General features: G+C 35.7%; 1 protein-coding gene across 4 annotated transcripts in view; it reads left to right on the plus strand.

The window, feature by feature from the left end:
- The window catches only part of EPHA6 (EPH receptor A6), a 519,018-nt gene that overhangs the window by 456,038 nt on the left and 40,203 nt on the right, over positions 1 to 22,777 (plus strand). Inside the window, exon 15 of one of the 4 annotated variants that reach the window (XM_062597075.1) lies at positions 12,326 to 12,538. The exons of the other annotated variants lie outside the window; for them this stretch is intronic. Within the exon in view, the coding sequence (XP_062453059.1) occupies positions 12,326 to 12,436 (111 nt within the window). The 3' untranslated portion in view covers positions 12,437 to 12,538. Of the gene's footprint in view, positions 1 to 12,325; positions 12,539 to 22,777 lie in introns of those variants that run through there. 4 annotated transcript variants of the gene reach the window in all.

Here is a 22,777-nt window from a genome sequence, read left to right on the forward strand (position 1 = left end):
AAAGATGAGGCAACTTCTGAGATAACTGAATAGTGTGTTTCTTTCCATGGAGACAAAATTTTCATTTTTACTAGTGGTTTCCAAGGCAACGGTAGCTCATAAAAAGACATTTCAAGTATATAAACAACCGTTCCTGTCAATACAGAGAACATCTATCCAAAACCAGGGATACAAGAGCCTAGACTATGTTATATGATGTGGATTCATTTTCTTTAAAATACAGTCAGGATTCACCTATATTTAGAAAAGAGCTATGAGCTTCAAGGAAAACTTTGTATATGTAGCTCAATGTATGTGTATATGTAGACAGAACAAGATATGTGGCACTACAGCAAAAAGGACTAACCTAGTATTTCTGTTAATGGTGACACCTTAATATTCTGTTTTAAAACCTATTTTAGTGGGATAACTCAGCAACTTTTTTATGTGGTACATAAAGAGCAAACTGGAATGTATTTCTTTCTTACCTTCTTTATTTCTGAATTCAGCCTAAATATGTTTTAATCTTTTCTCCATACTACTAGTTAGAGAATTGAATTATTGCCTTGTCTTCATTGAATCACTTGATGGACTTCATGAGTCTGATTCTGCTTAAGCCAGATAGATAAAATATTCTGTCCAGGGAGATTTCAAGTTCATTAGATTCAAAAGAGGAGCAAAACAGATTATATAAATACTAGCAAATAGCAAAAATCTATATAAATACTTAGGGATCAGGAGGGGGCTTAACTCAATACTTTTTATGTCGTTAGTTTTAAAGTTTCTGTATGTCAAGACTGTTTTCTTGCATTAGTACTACAGAGGGAAAAATATTTACTTTGCTAAAAAGTAAAACAAGGCACAATTTGTTTCTGTAGTTAGTTGTCAAATCTGTAGGATGTCAAATCATAGTTTCTAGTCTTTGAATGCTAAGCAATTTGACTAGATATTTTCTTTAAGAATCAGCTTAATCTGAAACAATGGAGTAAACTGATTATTGGCAAGTGTTTAGGGAAACAATAAAAAGAAGCTGCATACCAGGAAAGGTCTGTATTAGCCCACTTTCTTGAAAACTAATTATTGCTATAAGATTGAGCACAACTGTTGCGAACTAGTCAATTTGGTATACACCATAAAAGTAATGCATTTTGACGTCACCAGACGGAGAAATGCACAGATAAGTACGATGCATAACATCTGTTCTTGGTTCTTGGGCTCTGAAAATAGGCAAATGTGGACTCCCACGAAGCACTTCTCTAGATAGTTCTTTGATTTCACTAGAGACCAGCTGAAAAATGAGTGCAAGAAGAATGAATTGTTCCCCTTGAGCTTTGCTAATCCATTTTATAAGCTCAAATTGAGTATGGTTACCTTCCCCAAGTAGTATGGCTCCTAAAATAAAAGCCTAATTAAAACTGCACAGCTTGGGGCTGTTTGCAAACCTCACCTTTGTGCATCTTCGCATAGCAGCCCTGCCCTCCTCACCATGTCCATCCTCATTAGCATCTAAAAGGAGGGAGCCTGTGTTCCCTTTGGGGTCCTCCAGGTAATCCTTGCAGCTTGTGGTCTGGTTCTCTGGTCTGGCATCTCCAAACAGAAAAGCACAATTATTTCCATTACTGTGCACTACCTACATTTCCACTATTAAGAAGTAAATACTTAGCACTTTTGGCCATAGAGAAAACATATGGCAGTGGCAACCGAATTACTAGTGCAACATATGCTAAAGCTTGCAGACACCTTTGAACTAGAGGCTCTGTCTTTTCAGAGATGCTGTGCTAGATGATGATTTTGTGTCCAAAATCAGAGATACAGAACTTACTGGGAACCTGAAGGGGCTTGCCTTTTTTGAGGCAAAATGATACCATCACCTTATCAGATTACCCAGCTCCTGTGGAAGATCACAGCTCCCACGCAGTGCTGAGATCCAGCTGCTGTACCTCTGCAGATGCCATGTGTCCCCATTCACAGCTGAGAGTCAGCCTGCTGAGTGCTGTGGGCTGCTTTTAACAGCAGTCAAACAGTAGGAATGACCAGTGTGACTCTGGTGCTAATGCATAATGTAAACGTTTTCAGGAACTCATCTCTCAGAGCATGCATGAGAAGTCGGGAAGTGTGTTATTAAGAGCTATGCTAATGTGTTCAGTGTCTGCCGCGGAGTATGGGAGATGTAGAAGCTAGTTTTAAAATGTGTGATGGGATTAGGGTCAAGTGGTGGTAAAATGAATCTCGTTCCCATGAGTTGCCAGCTTGGATCAGTGTAGTGGACCCACTCCTTGCTCTCAGAGGGTGCATGGGGATGAATGTACCACCTTCACCAAGCCTCTGTCCTCTGGTGTTGGCCTGGACAGTGATAAAATGTACTCAGGTTATACTCAAGGATAAATCGCCAAAGAATAGAGGAATAGCCTAAGGATTTGGTGTCTTGCAGAAAAAAATTACTGTCTTTTGGGCTCTAACATTGTGAGTTGTGACTATGTCTAATGAGTAGTTTAACAGAAAAAGTGCCAAGCTTACTCACTCAGGGGTATGGTGTTAGCAGTTTATTGACTGACTTACAGTAGCCCCTGGAGATGAGGATATGTGACTTTGTCAAAATGTAAATATTTTAATATATCTGCTCTTAAATTTCTTGGTTCAACTTTCATCCAGCTGTGCTCCCAAATTTATTTAAGAGGTTGTCTGGTTTATTTACCCCTCCTGAAACAACAGTGACAACAAAATATAACTTGGACCATAAAAAAAAAATCGGATCCTTAGGGGAAAGATCCAAGGACAAGAAACTAAGACATGCATATAAAGTTCCGTTCTCTTTCCACCTGTGTTGTCTGATTTGTTACTTCTGAGTATTCTCTTCTTCACTGTAACAGTTGTCATTTGAACTCTGAGAATGTGTGGGGGGAGGGGGGAGAAGCACCTTAGAATTTGCATTTAGATGTGCAGAGAATCAAAAGGAGCTTAATTCAGAGAGATTTCTGAATGTAATAATTGAATTTAATTGAAAAACTTATTACATTAACTCTCACATCACTGTTCTTTCTTCCTCCACTCCACGTAGAGACTGTAATATATTTTTGGCAGAGAAGCATAGTCTGAAATTTTGTATTGCCTTCTTATTCATGCTCAAAATCACTGTGTTCATAAACTCCACACAAGCATGTCCTAACATCTTGGCAGTAAAAAGGGACTTTTACATTTCATTCTCAATGTGAATTTCAAAGCATTATCCCATCACTTGTCATAATCTAACTTAATTTCCAATAAAAAGGGAAAATGTACTGTATTAGTCTAGAGGTGGCTGCCTCTGGGAGATTTGCAAGCTCTGCCTTTCCATTAGCTTGGATTTCAACTTCTTATCTCTGACTCCTCCAGAGCAAATTGGAGAATAAAATTCTACATGTATGTCTCTTACTGTTTTTCAGATTGGATTTCTGATCATCTGTTAGTATGTTTATGAAAATGGAACTGTGCTTTTACAATGAATGCAAGTGAAATAAATGAAGTGTGCATTTATGTAGTAGGATTGAAAAGGAACCATTTACAGACCTAAAGTGCAAGAGCTCTTAGAGACAGTGACACATAGAAGATAAATGATGAATCTACTTGTGCTGACAGTGATTGCATTGTGGTTTTGGGGTAGTTCGTTTGTTTGTTTGGGGGGGCGGATGATATAATATTATTTGGGACCAGCACAGTATGTTTTGTTGCAATGATTTTTCAACCTTTTTCAGTGCATGGATTCATGACATTTATGCAGTGGAAATACAAACTTGGTTAGAAATTACCTATTTGTGGCTTTTTTTCTATAGTCCTATTTTTTTACAGATCTCTTCAAAGTATTCCACAACCTTGCAGGGTCCATATACCGCAGGCTGAAAACCATTGCTCAACTGGAATCGTTTCTGTTGAGTTCCTGCATACATATTTTTTTTTAATTGAACTCGTGGTAGCTGCTGTAGCAAGGAAGGGCTTAGGGGGTTAGGGTTATGAAATGTATTCCAACACTCAAAAAAGATCTGGATAGCTCGGACTATGAATCCCGTAGCAACCACTGCTCCAGAGGATTAACCTAGGGACCTAGGGAATCCGTGTCAGTGAGCCGTATGGCTAGCCTAACAACCTGGTTGACGTGATCACTGGAAACACACTATGTTGAGTCCTGAATGGCCCAGATCAAGAATGTACACGTGCTGTATTTCATAAACTAAAAATATAAGGAAGGATGCATTCAACTAAGTTGAATGATGGGAAACCCAAAACTGTTTCGGGGAAGTAGTTTTATTGCACACTGTGTAATTAAACCATAGATCTGAGTGCCACAAAGTTAAGTGCTTGGCACATTTGCCCCCAGATTTAAACAAGATTTTAAAAACAGATTGGATATTCATAGAAAGAATATCCAGTTACTGCAGTCAATAATGATTTTAAAGAGATGTGAAACCTCATATTTCAGGCTAAGACTATTAGAGAACAGGAAGAAAACAAATACGAAAGGGGGAAGTAGCAGAGTGCAGATTATTTTCAAGCTTTTATACCTTCCTGTAAGACATTTGATGCTGGCCACTGTCACAGGCTACCAGATTAGATCACCTTGGGTCTGACTCACCATGGTAATTTCTATGCTTTGAACAGAAGCATAATTAACCACTGGAACAAGCTGTCTGTGGATGTGCATGAATCTTTGACTGTAGAAGTCCTTGAATCAAAACTGTGTGTCTTTCTAAAAGATATACTGTAACTCATGCAGAAGGGACCCTGCAGGATTTGCTCAGTAAAGCTGCCATATACTATATAGATGCAAAATAAATCCTCCTGACCTGAAGATTTTTCAGTGAGTTGTTGCTTTAACTTGTTCAATTCTGCCAAGATTATTCATTAATGAAAGTGGTACCAAAATGTGATTGTGGGAAGTGCAATCCAAATGGAAACGTGGTTATGTGGTGAGGTACAATCCAACAGAAAGACTTTGGGAATAACTTTGAGAAATGGATGTAGAGCAGTAAAAACAGCAAAATGGGACAAACATATAAATCTGCAGAAGTTACCAGCATTTTATGTGGTACTACTGAGACTTAATACAGAATATTGAATGCAACTGTAAAGTCACTATTACAGGGCAAACATTGCAGAGATCAAAATGAGTGAGAGAAGGTAAGCAGGCAATGAGTATCATTTAATGTTTTGGTGGGAAAAATATTGATTAAAAATTAGCCAAGCTGACTTTTCTAGGTGAAATAACTGGTGCAAAAAGGTCTTTGTTGATTAAAAATTCAGAAGAAAAAGAAACTGGAGCAGATCTTGATGATCTCCTTCAATAACAACTAATGCAATGGGAGGTCATAGCACAGAACTGAGGACAGAACTAGACTGTAAAACACATCAGAGTTTTAACATAGTTTGGCTGTAGCCAAAAGCAGGCAATAATAAAAGCAAATGAAAAAGATCAGAACAAGAGCTTTCTACACCAACCTAGAATATTTTAAAGATAGCTTCCTCAGCTACATTTTAGATGTTAGGATGCTGATTTGGAAATGGATTTTAACTGAATGAGTTCAGGTTTTGCTACCTGACTTTACAGTGTAGTGATACAATTGTTCCTCTCAAACAAATTTGATCCCTAATTTATCTTCAAAGGCAAAAGAGATTTTGGGTTTTGTGGGGTGGGTTCCCCCCCCACACACACTCTTACATTTTTTTCCTAGTGTTGAGTTTCTGGTTTTGCTTTGTAGTTGTTGCACATTGTTAGGGGAATAATAACTGGCTTTATTTTTTTAATTCAGATATAGAGCAGCACTAAATAATATATATGTCATCAAAAGCTAGGTTAAGTTTTATAGAACCCGGTGTTTTTATTTCATTTTTTGGTGTTAGGTTCAAGATTTGTAGAAAATAATTTATAATGCCTTGCTGTGTGTCCTATGGGCATCTGTGTTTAAAAGTATACCTTCTGGGTTGCAGTTTAATCACCTAATATGCAGTTGTCTCTTCTTTTCTCTCTCAAAAAAAATGCAAGTTCTCTTTGTAGGAGGTATTTGTTTGTTTAATAGGTTTGAAACATACCAGTTTCTCAAAGTATGTTAGACATGACATATCTACTCAGTATGCTTTCTGCACAAATTAAGAAATTTTTAATCCTTCTTCTGCAGAGCTGGTTCTGTGCGCAGCTCAGTTGCTCTTGGTAGAGAACACAAAAGAAGTAAGAATATAAGAGGTCCATAACCATACTGTTATCTTCAGGTTATTTAATAGGCTGCTGATGATTGTATTTTATTGCTGTAAATAGTTGTCATTAAATGTCTGCATAAAGCTGCAGAATGTTTTTTTTTTTCTCCAGACAACTTATACTTTGAAATGTTTAAATGTAATAAATATCCTTCTATTTTCAGAAGTATAATTAACATTGCTTCTGGTGACCTGATGGTCTGATTAGTTCTTTGGACGGCAGAGACAAAGTTTGTTCCCTGCTGCACTTAAATAATACTTACCCTTGCATAAAGAGGAAATGATAAATATGTTTTACTTCCATTGTAGATGGAATGAAGTACTTGTTCATAGTGATTATTCATCGAGTATGTCAAAGCACTGACTAGCTTTAACATCACCAAGGTTAGTGTTATATAATTAACGTGTGAGGATCTAGAAATTTATTTTGGAAAAGTGATCATTCCTTACATGCAGTTATATAGCTAGTCAAATAGGAAATCATTTCTATATTCCTGGTTTTTTTTTCCAAAGGATTCTTTTGATCACAGACAGCGTTATCTCATGATCATGACTATTGACTGCTTCTGCATAACATGCAACACTTACTGGTATTGAACCTACACAAATAGGCATTGCTACTGCTGTGAGAAAATCTTAAATATCTGTGCAAGGATAGATATATTCAAGTGCATTGACTCTTTATCATTTTTGAAATAATAGTAAATGAAGACTGTGAATCTCAAAAAGATGCAGGTAATGTTTTCAAAAGCACTGAGAACTGACAGAGGCTCCGAAATTATTGACCTTTCTACTGGACTTGAACTTTGGAAAATTCTGCCCTTTCACACTAATCTCTCCTAGTTTCTAATCAGTTTTCTAGAAGCTGCATCTTCAATAAAGACTGTATGCAAGTATTTGTGCTATAAGTAGTTGCAGTATTCTATTGTTAATTCCCCATACTGCTGATCAGTTTTTTTTTTTTAAACTAACAATTACCAGAATATTAATCTCATTTAAAACACATTTGGTTTAGCATGCATATGAAGCTTGATTGCATGCATTTGTAATTGTTGAACTTTAATTTATTAATCAGAATTGCCATTTTCAAATTATAATTACAGAAGCTGTTGTAAACATGCTGAACATACTTATACATTTTCAGCAATATCTCCATTCAGTTATAACTGTAATATCCACACTTAAGATTAAAAATGTAATGCTACCATAAAACCAAGGTTCTTGCTTTATTGCTAATTATGTGAATGAATATAATCACAAATACCAGTTTTGTGAGGTTATCACTGCTAATGTCTCACATAAGCATAATTTCAGCGTGTACTAGTTTACTTAATATTTTAATATTCAAGGTATTGACCAAGATGTAGTATATCATAAAATACCTTTACCATGTTAAACGTGTTACACTGAAACATAGCTGAAAGCAGTATGCACAGCTCATAATATACTGTAAATGAGCTTAAAGGCAGTTTCTTAAGGTCAGAGCTGTTGCTTTGAATACTATGTGAGCTGATGCAAATTGCTTCAAGGTAATAGCATTTTGATATATAGAACAAGCAGAACAACCTCATGAAATCTTTAGAAGGAGTATTATTTAGTGATACGCTTTTTTTCTCATTTGAAATAATTAGTAACTTTTGAAGGTGGGTTAAGAAGCTGAATTTGTTCACTGGGTGCCCTAAAAAGGAGAACAGGTGAGCAATTCTGTGGGAAATGAATACCATTCCGCTCCAGTGATCCAAGCAGTTCAGCTCCAACCTAATATTTAGCCATTGCTTTATGGAAGAAAGTAAGATCTGGATGATTTTTATAATCATCCGTTGAAACATTCCCCATGTGAATTTATGATCCACATTAAATACTGTTGTAAAAAGTAACTTCTCTGCATATAGCTATATAAAACTTCTGGGTTGAAACTGTGAAGCAGTTGACTTCACCAGACTCTTGTAAAGCTTTGTAATTAAATATTGACATATTCTACCCTAGGATGAAATTCCTTTGCATTATGTCCTTGAGTATAGTCAAAGGAACTCCTGAATCCAGTCCCATATAAAAATAATTAAAAAGAAAAAAAAAGTGTTTGCAGAATTGATTTTTCAGAAGCAGTCAGTCATTAGGGCACAGTTAGATGAATACTCAAATTTGATATGGAAGGAATCTTGAGAGGAGGAGTCTCCTACTGTGTCTTCAGATACCATAAGAGCTCATTTATCTTTCTGTCTCAATCCTATATACTTTTTCTGCTTGCATTGTGTTCTGCACTCAACATACTCTCTCAAACTGGAGAACAAATAATCATGACACCAGAAGAGACCAAAAACAGTAGGCAGCATTGCTAGACTATGATGCAGTCTTAAAATTCTTTTTAGAATTGGGAGTTTCTGTGTGCTAAATACCCAAAATATTTAGAGACATCTGGGTTTTGTTTGTTTGTTTGTTTTTCTTTTTTTTTTTTTTTTCTTCTGGTTTTAGTCTGGTTCCTGAGGAGTTATCCCATGCTGTACTTGTTTGGCTGGCTACTCCTCTGTTTCTTAACGACTTTTGATTATCAAATTCTATCAAATTGGAGAGAGACATTAAAATTTCAAAGACACAATTAATGTTCTAATTTCATGAAAATAAAATGATAGGATAGAAAAGAGATCCTGTTAATTTAGCAAGGACTTAACTCTCATTGGAAAAAAATCAACCTTGAAGACACTAATCTGGCAAACACTAAGATTCTTCTTCTTTTTTTTTTTTTTTTAATGAGGATGAGTGTTAAATGGCTAAAAGGAGGCAATCAAGAAGCCAAACAAACAAAGGTCTTGCAGGAATATAAAGGAGAATCTGAACTTTGACTATGGCTTTTAGCATTTACTCTGTAAGATTAAAGGTTCTGCACTGACACTTGATGGAAGTTGTAGGCTTTTTATTTGCAAGGACATATCCTTCAAAAAGCTCCAGTTTAATTTTACAGTCAAAGATGATATCAAGCTATTGTCTGGCTGAGCACTACAACTCTTTGCTTCTCTGGATAATATTGCACAGTTCAGAAGGTTTAGGATATATTAATGATGAAAGAGCTCTCAGGGAAAAAAGGAAATATCTTTTCACATTGTTTAACTACCACATTTAAACTAAAAGAATCTTGCAAGTATAGGCCCAGTTAAATAGGAGACAGTAGAGTTTTAGCTTGGCATGATTTCGGCTTTTGCATTGTGCAGTGAGTAGATTCCCCCTTCTCCCCCACTTTCTTCAGGCCAGTTCTCTGCTTCTCATCACACTGAAGTCACAGTTTTCATATTAACTTCAGCTGGAATAAGTAAGCCCAAAACCTATGCATCTCTCTCATGCTTCTAAATCTGCTCACAGAAAAAATTCTAAAATTGCTAATTTGAATACTCAGTGCAATACTCTATAGTCTCCTATGCATGATATCAAAGTTACTGTAAATGGGTTTCTGTAATTACAGAAGGATGTTTTGGTGGCAAGAGATATGCACATGCTAAATTTCATCTACTTTAATATTTCTGTAATAGGAAACGTTATCTTAGTAGGAAACAAGACTGACCTAGTTATGAGCCAAATCAATCCTCACTGAAGTCAACTAGAAGAATTTTCACTGATTGTGTAGGAACTGCAATTCACCCTAAATCAGAAGGATATGTGTAGAAAGAGAAATTATTAATAGCTGCTTGTTTGCTTATGAGTTGGTTTGTCTACAGAAATGTAAGACGGATCATTTTCAATTGTATGAAAGCCCCTAAGAGTCTTACTCAAATACTTTTCTCTATTTATCAGATTTCCCAACTTTGAAATGGTAAACTTATTATTTTAGTCTTGCTCTTTGGTAGATTTTTCAAGATAGCAACTGCTAGCTCACCTTTGAATTCTTCTGTGTGTGTGTGTTTGTCGGGGAGTGGGGGGGGGTAGTTCATAGCTTATTATTGCAGAGCTTTCCTTTTAACCAGAAAGTTCCTGGAATTTGGCATCATAATGATTGTCTGCCTTAAAAATGCGTTAGACCTAGATTTATACGGGTCTGATAAATCTGGGTCAAATATCATAGTCTTTGCTCAGTATTTATTCAGGCAAAACTCCCTCTGGCTTCAATAGGAGTTTTGCCTGACTAAGCACTGTGGGATTTTGCCCTTGGTATCTAAAATTTTTGATCTGTTCTTTGCACTTTGGAAGTATTCTAGAAGTGGATTGTATGTGTTGTCCTTGACTGCCCCGTTGTGGCAGTATCAACTTGGATTTAAAATGTGGCAAAACTTTCCATCTGTCTCACGGTGTTATGAATGTCTTCATTCTGAGAGTTTAAAACAAAACCTTCTGCATATTTTTATATATACAGTAATCACAAATCTATGTGCACAAATTTTATATAATCCTGCATGAACATAAATACTTTTATAGTATTCTAGATTCCTTGCTCCATTTCTTTCTGCTCTATACCTTAGGCTCTTTGTTTTCAGTTATGCTTTTATGGAAAACAAAACCTTTTGTATTAAAAAAAAAAAAAAAAGTTTCTTGTTTTCTGTTTTCCTTTAAGAAGTTTGACGGGTTCATGTCACTGCCTATTACATATGAGGTTTTTGGTTCACAGTTCAATTTTCAGAAATTCATTCAACAAGGATTAGGGCCAGCTAAGAAAGTATTGTGACATTATATTAGGGGCAAATTGGTTGAGTCATCAATAAATTCAGATATTTCAGTGCTTTCTTGAAATAATATTTCTTCTTAAGGAAGTTGCTAGATGGACCTGTTTAATTGATCTCATGAAGAAATGTGCAATGTTTGGAAATAAAAATAAATAACTAAGGGCTCATGGAGACATGAAACCATGTGGAAGAAGTAGTCTTGCTCTTACTAATATGGCCATGCCTACTGCCTTGATTTTCAATTTTTTTCCTAAACTGAGCTTAAGTGTGCTTTGAAGTTAGACTTCTTATCCTCTCCTGCAAAATGTCACATCTCTGACTGTGCTTATATTGTTACTGTAATATTTAACTGCCTATGTCTTCACTCTCAGTGAATTGTATATTATTCCTCTTTCCATTTTCCCTTTTCAATGTATTTTGTTTTTTATCAGAGCCTCTGACTGGAACTATCGCATTTTTTCATCAGGCACTCTGCTTTTTGTTTAAAATCTCTCTTGAGGATTCACATTGAGATTTTAATGTGAACCCTTTTGAACAAAAATGCAGTCACCCTACTCACTACTTTAAAAAACTCTAGGGTAAATCTCACAATGAATGTGCTGTTCATGTCTTTAGAGATTTTTTTTTTCTTACCCTTACTCAGGCTAAATAGCTCCCAAATCTGCAGTGGTTCTACTGAAATAAATAGTTGTAGTCATGGCTAAGCTGTTTTTCAACATGAGCAATTAGCTTGAGCATATAGGCTTTTTCTCTCACTGTAGCACTCTGCCAATATAGAAATATATTTGGTAAACAGTGAGATGTACCAGAGGAAAACATACCAGTTCCCTTTTTCAGAACAGTATCTAGTGTTGAGGAATCTCGGTAACAATGTTGCAACAGTTAAGAAACATATACCTATTTCTGTACTCGGACTTTTTTTAAATTCATCTGCAATCACACATGCAGTGGACTCAAGGAAATTTTTATTTTAGCCTCTGTAACTAGCCATGTCTCTTATTTCAGCCTCTTAAGCGGTGTTATGGTTATGCTTAAGTGATTTTATTTTAAAATATAGAGAGGTTTTCAGTACAGATATACTCCCAAAATTACAGAAGCAGTATTATTGATTAAAGTGTTAGGCAGATCTTCTTGATTCATATATTTTTTTTTCTCCTGGAGAAGTGTGGAATGCATCAGTTGCCTCCAAGTTAGTGTCATTGAATAAACGTAACAATTGCTGTAACTGCATTTTGCCTATTAAGCTTTTAATATACTTAACACACACCCCTCTGGATGGATGATTTAATTTTTGAGCAAATTAGTAATGACATCATTAACTTCATTAAAGTTATCTGACCTTTAGGGACCCTCCTCAGCCTTTAACAAACTTGAATACAGTTAATAAAGTTGTTAAAATAATAAACTCAAGTACAGCTTTATGTACTTGTTCTTGCCATGAAGTTTAATCTGGTCTTTGTTTCCTTGTCTGCTCATAGGCTGAGTCCAGTTCTTGGCATAACTTTTTCGGACGGAGCTCTCTGACCAATCTTTTCCTTAGAAGTTTAGCAGTTCATTGCAGAAAGTCAACTAAATCAACTCCATGTTGAAAGGAAGAGGTTTTGTGAGCTGGAAATAGAGTATGCCCAGGATACTTACTTTTCAAGTGTACGGATGTTGATTATGAATTGAAACATAATCCCAAAAGTTTAGAGAGCATCTGTCTTGATTAACAACTACTTCAGTCTTACTGCTTTTCATTAAAAGAATGTATTGTTTACTGTTCTACATTTTAGTAAAAAGTTATTGTTTTCAAACCTACGCAGCTGTAAAATGGAGGTGAAGTCAACATGCAATCCTTCAAAGCATCCAGGCATATCGAAGAAGCCTGTTATAGCATTACTTATGATGAATGCTGTATGACTACTTATTTAATTCTAGCTTTTCTTAATTTTTGAGCACTTGACTGCACAGGCTTAATAAAATTTGTTTTATTGAGTTTTCAGTGTATTAAGGAATGTAAAATAATACTTTAGAAAGCTATTTTGGAGAAGAAGAATGGAGGCAGGACTGCAGCAGCCTGCCTTAGCTTTAGGATTGGGGTAGTGTTTAGTTGCCATGTCAAAATGGGACTTTATTCCTTGTGCTCATCTTAAAAGCTCTTGGCCCTCTCCTGTAGCTCCCACTGGAGTAAGTCAACAGCATTTCTGCTCATGCTTTTACAGTAATGTCCCATTAGTGAGGCAAGTCATGTGGACTAGGCTACCCTTCTCAACAAGAGCTTTGCACCACATTACTTTGTATTGTAGACATGCTGATACTAGATATTCCAAGCAAAAACAAGGTACACCTAATACCATATAAATGACTTATATGTTATTTGTTATGTTATTTGCTAGAAGCAATACATTTCCTAGACTAGATCTTTCATTAGAAAGATTGAAAAACTTCCCAAGATCCCTTTAGTCTCTTGATCAAATTTCCTTTGTTCATACTACAGCAGTATTACAGCCAGAAAAGAGAGTAAATAGAAAGATGCACCTAGCAGCTGTGACTATCGAGAAGAATATATTGCCTTATATAGTTTTGCTACTGGAATTTGCTTAGTTTGCGGAATAAAGGAAAAAATCTTATCTCACAATGGACTGTAAATTATTCAATGAAAGTAATGCATGCTGTATGTGCAGACTCTCTTTTCAGCGTCTTTTTCTAAATAGGAGCTGCAAAGGTTCAGGAAACTATCCTGCTCATAAAGTATTTAGCAGGCCTACTATACTCTTGAAGGAAATATATCGGGATCCATAACTTCAGTAAACTGTTGAGTTTTTAATATCTAGTTAGCTCTTATCAACAAAATATATAATATTTAACCTCCATCAGAAATAAATGTAAGTAACATTTGTTTCTTGATTGGGGGGGGGGGGTTCTGTGCATTTTGGCATTGTGTCTTCCACAGAATAATAATATTACATAGTTACACATAGGTGCCAGTCATCTACAGCTTCATTTGACAAGCAGAGGACATCGTATTTCCCTGGTAAAATATGTTAATATCAATGGAAGTTCTTCTGGATCCAAAGTCATAAACATCCTATCTCTCAGGACTTTACCATTAAGTCCTTATTGGTAACTGGAGGAAAAAAAGTTGTGAGAAGATACTGAGTCAACCAGAACTTCAAGCAAGCATATCTTAATCTTCTTCTGTTCTAAGTTCCCCCAAAGAATATTAAAAAGCTTTTAAGCTCAAAGGTGGGGGAGAGGGGAAGGGAAAGAAAAAAGAACATCAACTGAGATGATTAACATTTACATGGAGAAAGCTCAAAGCAGAGGAAATGACAGAATGGAACTTGAGAGCAGTCTATACACAGTTCCTGCTGTTCATTGTGTCTTTGCAGGTAGATCTTGCTTCCAGGCTAGGTTGAGTCACTCGGTGACTTTTTGAATGATACCAACCCCCTCTCACCTTGAGAAAGCTTGTTCAACTCTGACATTTGGCTGCCTGCTCCTCAGTGCACGTCTTTCCACTCTGCATGAGCTTCTGGCTTTCCCTCAGCTGCCACACCTTACCTTCTCCCAAACCTTCTCTCCCTGAGCAGAGTTAGTAGCTCCCCAGGCAGAGGAGCCACCATCAGAAATAAACATCATAGGTAACATAGCCTCTCTCCTGGGGCTTCCACATCGCTTCTCTGCAGGAAATAGCTGTAAGTAAAAATAATTAAAAGGAAAAGTATCTGTCATATGGGTCTGCTGTCTTCTTCCTACATCATCTAGTACAAAGACTGTTATTACGCTTTCTCCTGAATGAATGGCAAGAGAAGGAGCTCAGAGAGCACAACCTTGAAGCTCCATATCTTCCTTGAAGCATACTACTTTTTCCTTAAGTTATACCTGGAAGTAGAGCCAAGTTCTTATTCAAAGGTAGATAGCCTTGGTTATAGGAACCTATTTATTTTAATATACCTTTTGTTATATTTACTTGAGATAACAAAATTATATAAGAAGTTACTTACTGGCTTCTTTGTCCAAATTTTTTGTCCTAGGTAGGAAGATTTTTCACAAAAGTCACAAAGACAGTAAAAATGACACTAGAAGTCTGTTTGGCTCTTTTTGTCTTTGGAGCCTGCTACTGTATCTATGTCCTACCTATCCAGTCACATCAGAAATAATATTTCACTGCTGCAGGTGGTGGTTATGTTTCAGTGAAATGTACTTTCATCCATAGCTAAGGAGTATTTGTGTCCCATGGACAGCTTGTTTCCAAGTGCGTATTATTTCCCAAGGAAATATTTTGCTTCCTGATAGCCAACTGTAGAACTGTGGGGACAGTTGCTTTGGACAGTTTTTGTCCTTTTGCATGTCATTTTTCCTTTTTGCTCAATATCCCTACCTAGGCCAAAGTGGTAGTCACAGGCAGAGTGCCAAGCCCTACGTGCTTCTTGACAGCAAACTCAAAGGAGATTCCTTTGACTGGCTCCTTTGGAGGTGTCTCTCTCCATTACACAATGTCTTGCCAAGTACTACTTCTCCTGTTTACAGCTTTTTGTAAAGGTTCCTGCAACTATCAGTTCAGCTTTGCCTTTTGACCGGATGTTATGAAATCAAGATACATAATTGCCTCCTTACATTGGCATATTGCAACACAAGCTGTATCTTCTCTATGCCAGAGGTTCCTGTTTCTAGTGCTGTGTATACCACACTGTGGATGAAAGTGTACATCATGAGATGTTTAGATAAAAGCAAGAAGAAACCTCTTGCTGACGTATTTTTCATGTAACTTTCCAAATAATCAATGCGGTAGTGTTCTTCAGTTATAAACGTGAAAACATAAGAATCTGACATTAGAGTTTCAAAATTGCTAACAGGGCTACATAACGCCATTCACCACCACCAACATTATATTGCATTTGTGTTTTCTTCAACATTGTCTTGAGTTTTTGCAGTTAGGCTTCTGTCTGTAGGGTACCCCATTTTCTCTGGCTTTGTGCAGACTTGTTTATAGCCAATAGTAAAAGGTATTTGTATTAGCCACCTACGCATCAACTGATACTCTTTGGTAATCTGTGCAGTAAAAATGTATAAAACACACACAAGGTTGAAAGTAAAGGTCTGTTTGACATGCTGAAGAGTCTTTGAAATAAAAGAAGACTTTAGTGCAGGCTTTAAAAGTTCTAGTTAAAAGCTCTCTTATGTCGATAGCAATAGCAGCATTGCACTGTTAAATATGTGTGCACAGATTTAATTACAGCAGTCATGCAGGCTGGATTCCACAGTCAGCTATCAGCCTCACATGTCAGCACTGTGTTTTTATTTTGAGTTGTTTTTCTTTGGAAAGATTCAGCTCTTGGAATAATCATAGGATTGAAATTCAGATGCATTTTTTCTAGCTGTTGTAATTCTGAAAATTTGTCTCTTAAAAGATTTCCTGCAAAAGTACGTGTTTAAGAAACATTGTGCAATATGCTTTTGTGCAATTTGAACCACAATTTTTTCATGTTTGGAGCTGATAGTAACACATGCAGAAAATCTGGACTGCTCTAGGTCAGGGAGATGGGAGGAAAAAGCTGGAACAAGCTTTCACCAGGAATCTACTCCTCTCTGTCTCTCTCTCCCCCCAAGTTCTTATACTATTATCACAGTGATGTATATTTTGGTAAATAGATTTTCTGTGGAAAAGGCTATTTTTCATGGTTAATGTGCACACAGCACTTTCAGGTAGGCATGCAACAGCAGTTTTATAGTCCGTGAGTGCAACACTTCAAAGCTGTTATGCATTTTTACATGTTTTATAACCATTACACATTTTTTTATTTGCAGTTGCTATGTTGTAATGTGTCCATGGACCTAGCTGTTTATTGCTCATGAATGATTTCTTCTTGTATGTATGTGTATTCTTTTCCTTATTTTAGAGTGTTTTAGAATACCAAATCCCAATTTTCTGTCCTATTAAGTTTTTATATGCTAATATTTTTCAGTATCATAATAGAAGCTGATTAGACTTCGTGAGTGTTATTCTCACACTTAGGAGCCATTATGATAATCTTATTTCTATCTAGCTACAAAATACAATTTCACCAGTTTTCCAGCTTCTAAGTTAAAAACTAATAACTACCTCATTGTTTATAAGAAAGCAAACACCTTGTTACAGAAGATAAAATTACAAAGAAATCATCAGACAAGAAAATATTAAGTGATGAGCCAAAAAGAGCAAGAAGATTTTTTCCCCATTCCCTAGTTTTGCCTTTTAGACTTTTTATTTCTACTTTGAAGCAGCTTATCAAACGTTTAGAGCTATAGATAATATAGATGAGAGGACTTTACAGATCTTTCTGACTACTTGTACAAGATTATGTCATTTTACATAAAGTAAACCACGATGTTTATACTAGAAATGGACCAAATGCTGTGTGTTCATTAGAACATCTGTGAATTTGGCTTGATGACAAGTCCCAAAGCAACACATTAAAGCCAACATTTTGTTCCTGCAGCTTAGTAGTGTGATGTGTGTTTAATCAAATTAATGATATGAGGTATTAAATTAAAAAAAAATCACATCCAAGCCAAAAATATGACTGTGAATCTCAAAAAGATGCAGGTAATGTTTTCAAAAGCACTGAGAACTGACAGAGGCTCCGAAATTATTGACCTTTCTACTGGACTTGAACTTTGGAAAATTCTGCCCTTTCACACTAATCTCTCCTAGTTTCTAATCAGTTTTCTAGAAGCTGCATCTTCAATAAAGACTGTATGCAAGTATTTGTGCTATAAGTAGTTGCAGTATTCTATTGTTAATTCCCCATACTGCTGATCAGTTTTTTTTTTTTAAACTAACAATTACCAGAATATTAATCTCATTTAAAACACATTTGGTTTAGCATGCATATGAAGCTTGATTGCATGCATTTGTAATTGTTGAACTTTAATTTATTAATCAGAATTGCCATTTTCAAATTATAATTACAGAAGCTGTTGTAAACATGCTGAACATACTTATACATTTTCAGCAATATCTCCATTCAGTTATAACTGTAATATCCACACTTAAGATTAAAAATGTAATGCTACCATAAAACCAAGGTTCTTGCTTTATTGCTAATTATGTGAATGAATATAATCACAAATACCAGTTTTGTGAGGTTATCACTGCTAATGTCTCACATAAGCATAATTTCAGCGTGTACTAGTTTACTTAATATTTTAATATTCAAGGTATTGACCAAGATGTAGTATATCATAAAATACCTTTACCATGTTAAACGTGTTACACTGAAACATAGCTGAAAGCAGTATGCACAGCTCATAATATACTGTAAATGAGCTTAAAGGCAGTTTCTTAAGGTCAGAGCTGTTGCTTTGAATACTATGTGAGCTGATGCAAATTGCTTCAAGGTAATAGCATTTTGATATATAGAACAAGCAGAACAACCTCATGAAATCTTTAGAAGGAGTATTATTTAGTGATACGCTTTTTTTCTCATTTGAAATAATTAGTAACTTTTGAAGGTGGGTTAAGAAGCTGAATTTGTTCACTGGGTGCCCTAAAAAGGAGAACAGGTGAGCAATTCTGTGGGAAATGAATACCATTCCGCTCCAGTGATCCAAGCAGTTCAGCTCCAACCTAATATTTAGCCATTGCTTTATGGAAGAAAGTAAGATCTGGATGATTTTTATAATCATCCGTTGAAACATTCCCCATGTGAATTTATGATCCACATTAAATACTGTTGTAAAAAGTAACTTCTCTGCATATAGCTATATAAAACTTCTGGGTTGAAACTGTGAAGCAGTTGACTTCACCAGACTCTTGTAAAGCTTTGTAATTAAATATTGACATATTCTACCCTAGGATGAAATTCCTTTGCATTATGTCCTTGAGTATAGTCAAAGGAACTCCTGAATCCAGTCCCATATAAAAATAATTAAAAAGAAAAAAAAAGTGTTTGCAGAATTGATTTTTCAGAAGCAGTCAGTCATTAGGGCACAGTTAGATGAATACTCAAATTTGATATGGAAGGAATCTTGAGAGGAGGAGTCTCCTACTGTGTCTTCAGATACCATAAGAGCTCATTTATCTTTCTGTCTCAATCCTATATACTTTTTCTGCTTGCATTGTGTTCTGCACTCAACATACTCTCTCAAACTGGAGAACAAATAATCATGACACCAGAAGAGACCAAAAACAGTAGGCAGCATTGCTAGACTATGATGCAGTCTTAAAATTCTTTTTAGAATTGGGAGTTTCTGTGTGCTAAATACCCAAAATATTTAGAGACATCTGGGTTTTGTTTGTTTGTTTGTTTTTCTTTTTTTTTTTTTTTTCTTCTGGTTTTAGTCTGGTTCCTGAGGAGTTATCCCATGCTGTACTTGTTTGGCTGGCTACTCCTCTGTTTCTTAACGACTTTTGATTATCAAATTCTATCAAATTGGAGAGAGACATTAAAATTTCAAAGACACAATTAATGTTCTAATTTCATGAAAATAAAATGATAGGATAGAAAAGAGATCCTGTTAATTTAGCAAGGACTTAACTCTCATTGGAAAAAAATCAACCTTGAAGACACTAATCTGGCAAACACTAAGATTCTTCTTCTTTTTTTTTTTTTTTAATGAGGATGAGTGTTAAATGGCTAAAAGGAGGCAATCAAGAAGCCAAACAAACAAAGGTCTTGCAGGAATATAAAGGAGAATCTGAACTTTGACTATGGCTTTTAGCATTTACTCTGTAAGATTAAAGGTTCTGCACTGACACTTGATGGAAGTTGTAGGCTTTTTATTTGCAAGGACATATCCTTCAAAAAGCTCCAGTTTAATTTTACAGTCAAAGATGATATCAAGCTATTGTCTGGCTGAGCACTACAACTCTTTGCTTCTCTGGATAATATTGCACAGTTCAGAAGGTTTAGGATATATTAATGATGAAAGAGCTCTCAGGGAAAAAAGGAAATATCTTTTCACATTGTTTAACTACCACATTTAAACTAAAAGAATCTTGCAAGTATAGGCCCAGTTAAATAGGAGACAGTAGAGTTTTAGCTTGGCATGATTTCGGCTTTTGCATTGTGCAGTGAGTAGATTCCCCCTTCTCCCCCACTTTCTTCAGGCCAGTTCTCTGCTTCTCATCACACTGAAGTCACAGTTTTCATATTAACTTCAGCTGGAATAAGTAAGCCCAAAACCTATGCATCTCTCTCATGCTTCTAAATCTGCTCACAGAAAAAATTCTAAAATTGCTAATTTGAATACTCAGTGCAATACTCTATAGTCTCCTATGCATGATATCAAAGTTACTGTAAATGGGTTTCTGTAATTACAGAAGGATGTTTTGGTGGCAAGAGATATGCACATGCTAAATTTCATCTACTTTAATATTTCTGTAATAGGAAACGTTATCTTAGTAGGAAACAAGACTGACCTAGTTATGAGCCAAATCAATCCTCACTGAAGTCAACTAGAAGAATTTTCACTGATTGTGTAGGAACTGCAATTCACCCTAAATCAGAAGGATATGTGTAGAAAGAGAAATTATTAATAGCTGCTTGTTTGCTTATGAGTTGGTTTGTCTACAGAAATGTAAGACGGATCATTTTCAATTGTATGAAAGCCCCTAAGAGTCTTACTCAAATACTTTTCTCTATTTATCAGATTTCCCAACTTTGAAATGGTAAACTTATTATTTTAGTCTTGCTCTTTGGTAGATTTTTCAAGATAGCAACTGCTAGCTCACCTTTGAATTCTTCTGTGTGTGTGTGTTTGTCGGGGAGTGGGGGGGGGTAGTTCATAGCTTATTATTGCAGAGCTTTCCTTTTAACCAGAAAGTTCCTGGAATTTGGCATCATAATGATTGTCTGCCTTAAAAATGCGTTAGACCTAGATTTATACGGGTCTGATAAATCTGGGTCAAATATCATAGTCTTTGCTCAGTATTTATTCAGGCAAAACTCCCTCTGGCTTCAATAGGAGTTTTGCCTGACTAAGCACTGTGGGATTTTGCCCTTGGTATCTAAAATTTTTGATCTGTTCTTTGCACTTTGGAAGTATTCTAGAAGTGGATTGTATGTGTTGTCCTTGACTGCCCCGTTGTGGCAGTATCAACTTGGATTTAAAATGTGGCAAAACTTTCCATCTGTCTCACGGTGTTATGAATGTCTTCATTCTGAGAGTTTAAAACAAAACCTTCTGCATATTTTTATATATACAGTAATCACAAATCTATGTGCACAAATTTTATATAATCCTGCATGAACATAAATACTTTTATAGTATTCTAGATTCCTTGCTCCATTTCTTTCTGCTCTATACCTTAGGCTCTTTGTTTTCAGTTATGCTTTTATGGAAAACAAAACCTTTTGTATTAAAAAAAAAAAAAAAAGTTTCTTGTTTTCTGTTTTCCTTTAAGAAGTTTGACGGGTTCATGTCACTGCCTATTACATATGAGGTTTTTGGTTCACAGTTCAATTTTCAGAAATTCATTCAACAAGGATTAGGGCCAGCTAAGAAAGTATTGTGACATTATATTAGGGGCAAATTGGTTGAGTCATCAATAAATTCAGATATTTCAGTGCTTTCTTGAAATAATATTTCTTCTTAAGGAAGTTGCTAGATGGACCTGTTTAATTGATCTCATGAAGAAATGTGCAATGTTTGGAAATAAAAATAAATAACTAAGGGCTCATGGAGACATGAAACCATGTGGAAGAAGTAGTCTTGCTCTTACTAATATGGCCATGCCTACTGCCTTGATTTTCAATTTTTTTCCTAAACTGAGCTTAAGTGTGCTTTGAAGTTAGACTTCTTATCCTCTCCTGCAAAATGTCACATCTCTGACTGTGCTTATATTGTTACTGTAATATTTAACTGCCTATGTCTTCACTCTCAGTGAATTGTATATTATTCCTCTTTCCATTTTCCCTTTTCAATGTATTTTGTTTTTTATCAGAGCCTCTGACTGGAACTATCGCATTTTTTCATCAGGCACTCTGCTTTTTGTTTAAAATCTCTCTTGAGGATTCACATTGAGATTTTAATGTGAACCCTTTTGAACAAAAATGCAGTCACCCTACTCACTACTTTAAAAAACTCTAGGGTAAATCTCACAATGAATGTGCTGTTCATGTCTTTAGAGATTTTTTTTTTCTTACCCTTACTCAGGCTAAATAGCTCCCAAATCTGCAGTGGTTCTACTGAAATAAATAGTTGTAGTCATGGCTAAGCTGTTTTTCAACATGAGCAATTAGCTTGAGCATATAGGCTTTTTCTCTCACTGTAGCACTCTGCCAATATAGAAATATATTTGGTAAACAGTGAGATGTACCAGAGGAAAACATACCAGTTCCCTTTTTCAGAACAGTATCTAGTGTTGAGGAATCTCGGTAACAATGTTGCAACAGTTAAGAAACATATACCTATTTCTGTACTCGGACTTTTTTTAAATTCATCTGCAATCACACATGCAGTGGACTCAAGGAAATTTTTATTTTAGCCTCTGTAACTAGCCATGTCTCTTATTTCAGCCTCTTAAGCGGTGTTATGGTTATGCTTAAGTGATTTTATTTTAAAATATAGAGAGGTTTTCAGTACAGATATACTCCCAAAATTACAGAAGCAGTATTATTGATTAAAGTGTTAGGCAGATCTTCTTGATTCATATATTTTTTTTTCTCCTGGAGAAGTGTGGAATGCATCAGTTGCCTCCAAGTTAGTGTCATTGAATAAACGTAACAATTGCTGTAACTGCATTTTGCCTATTAAGCTTTTAATATACTTAACACACACCCCTCTGGATGGATGATTTAATTTTTGAGCAAATTAGTAATGACATCATTAACTTCATTAAAGTTATCTGACCTTTAGGGACCCTCCTCAGCCTTTAACAAACTTGAATACAGTTAATAAAGTTGTTAAAATAATAAACTCAAGTACAGCTTTATGTACTTGTTCTTGCCATGAAGTTTAAT

The sequence above is a fragment of the Rhea pennata genome, chromosome 1, assembly GCF_028389875.1.
Source record: "Rhea pennata isolate bPtePen1 chromosome 1, bPtePen1.pri, whole genome shotgun sequence".
Lineage (NCBI taxonomy): Eukaryota > Metazoa > Chordata > Aves > Rheiformes > Rheidae > Rhea > Rhea pennata.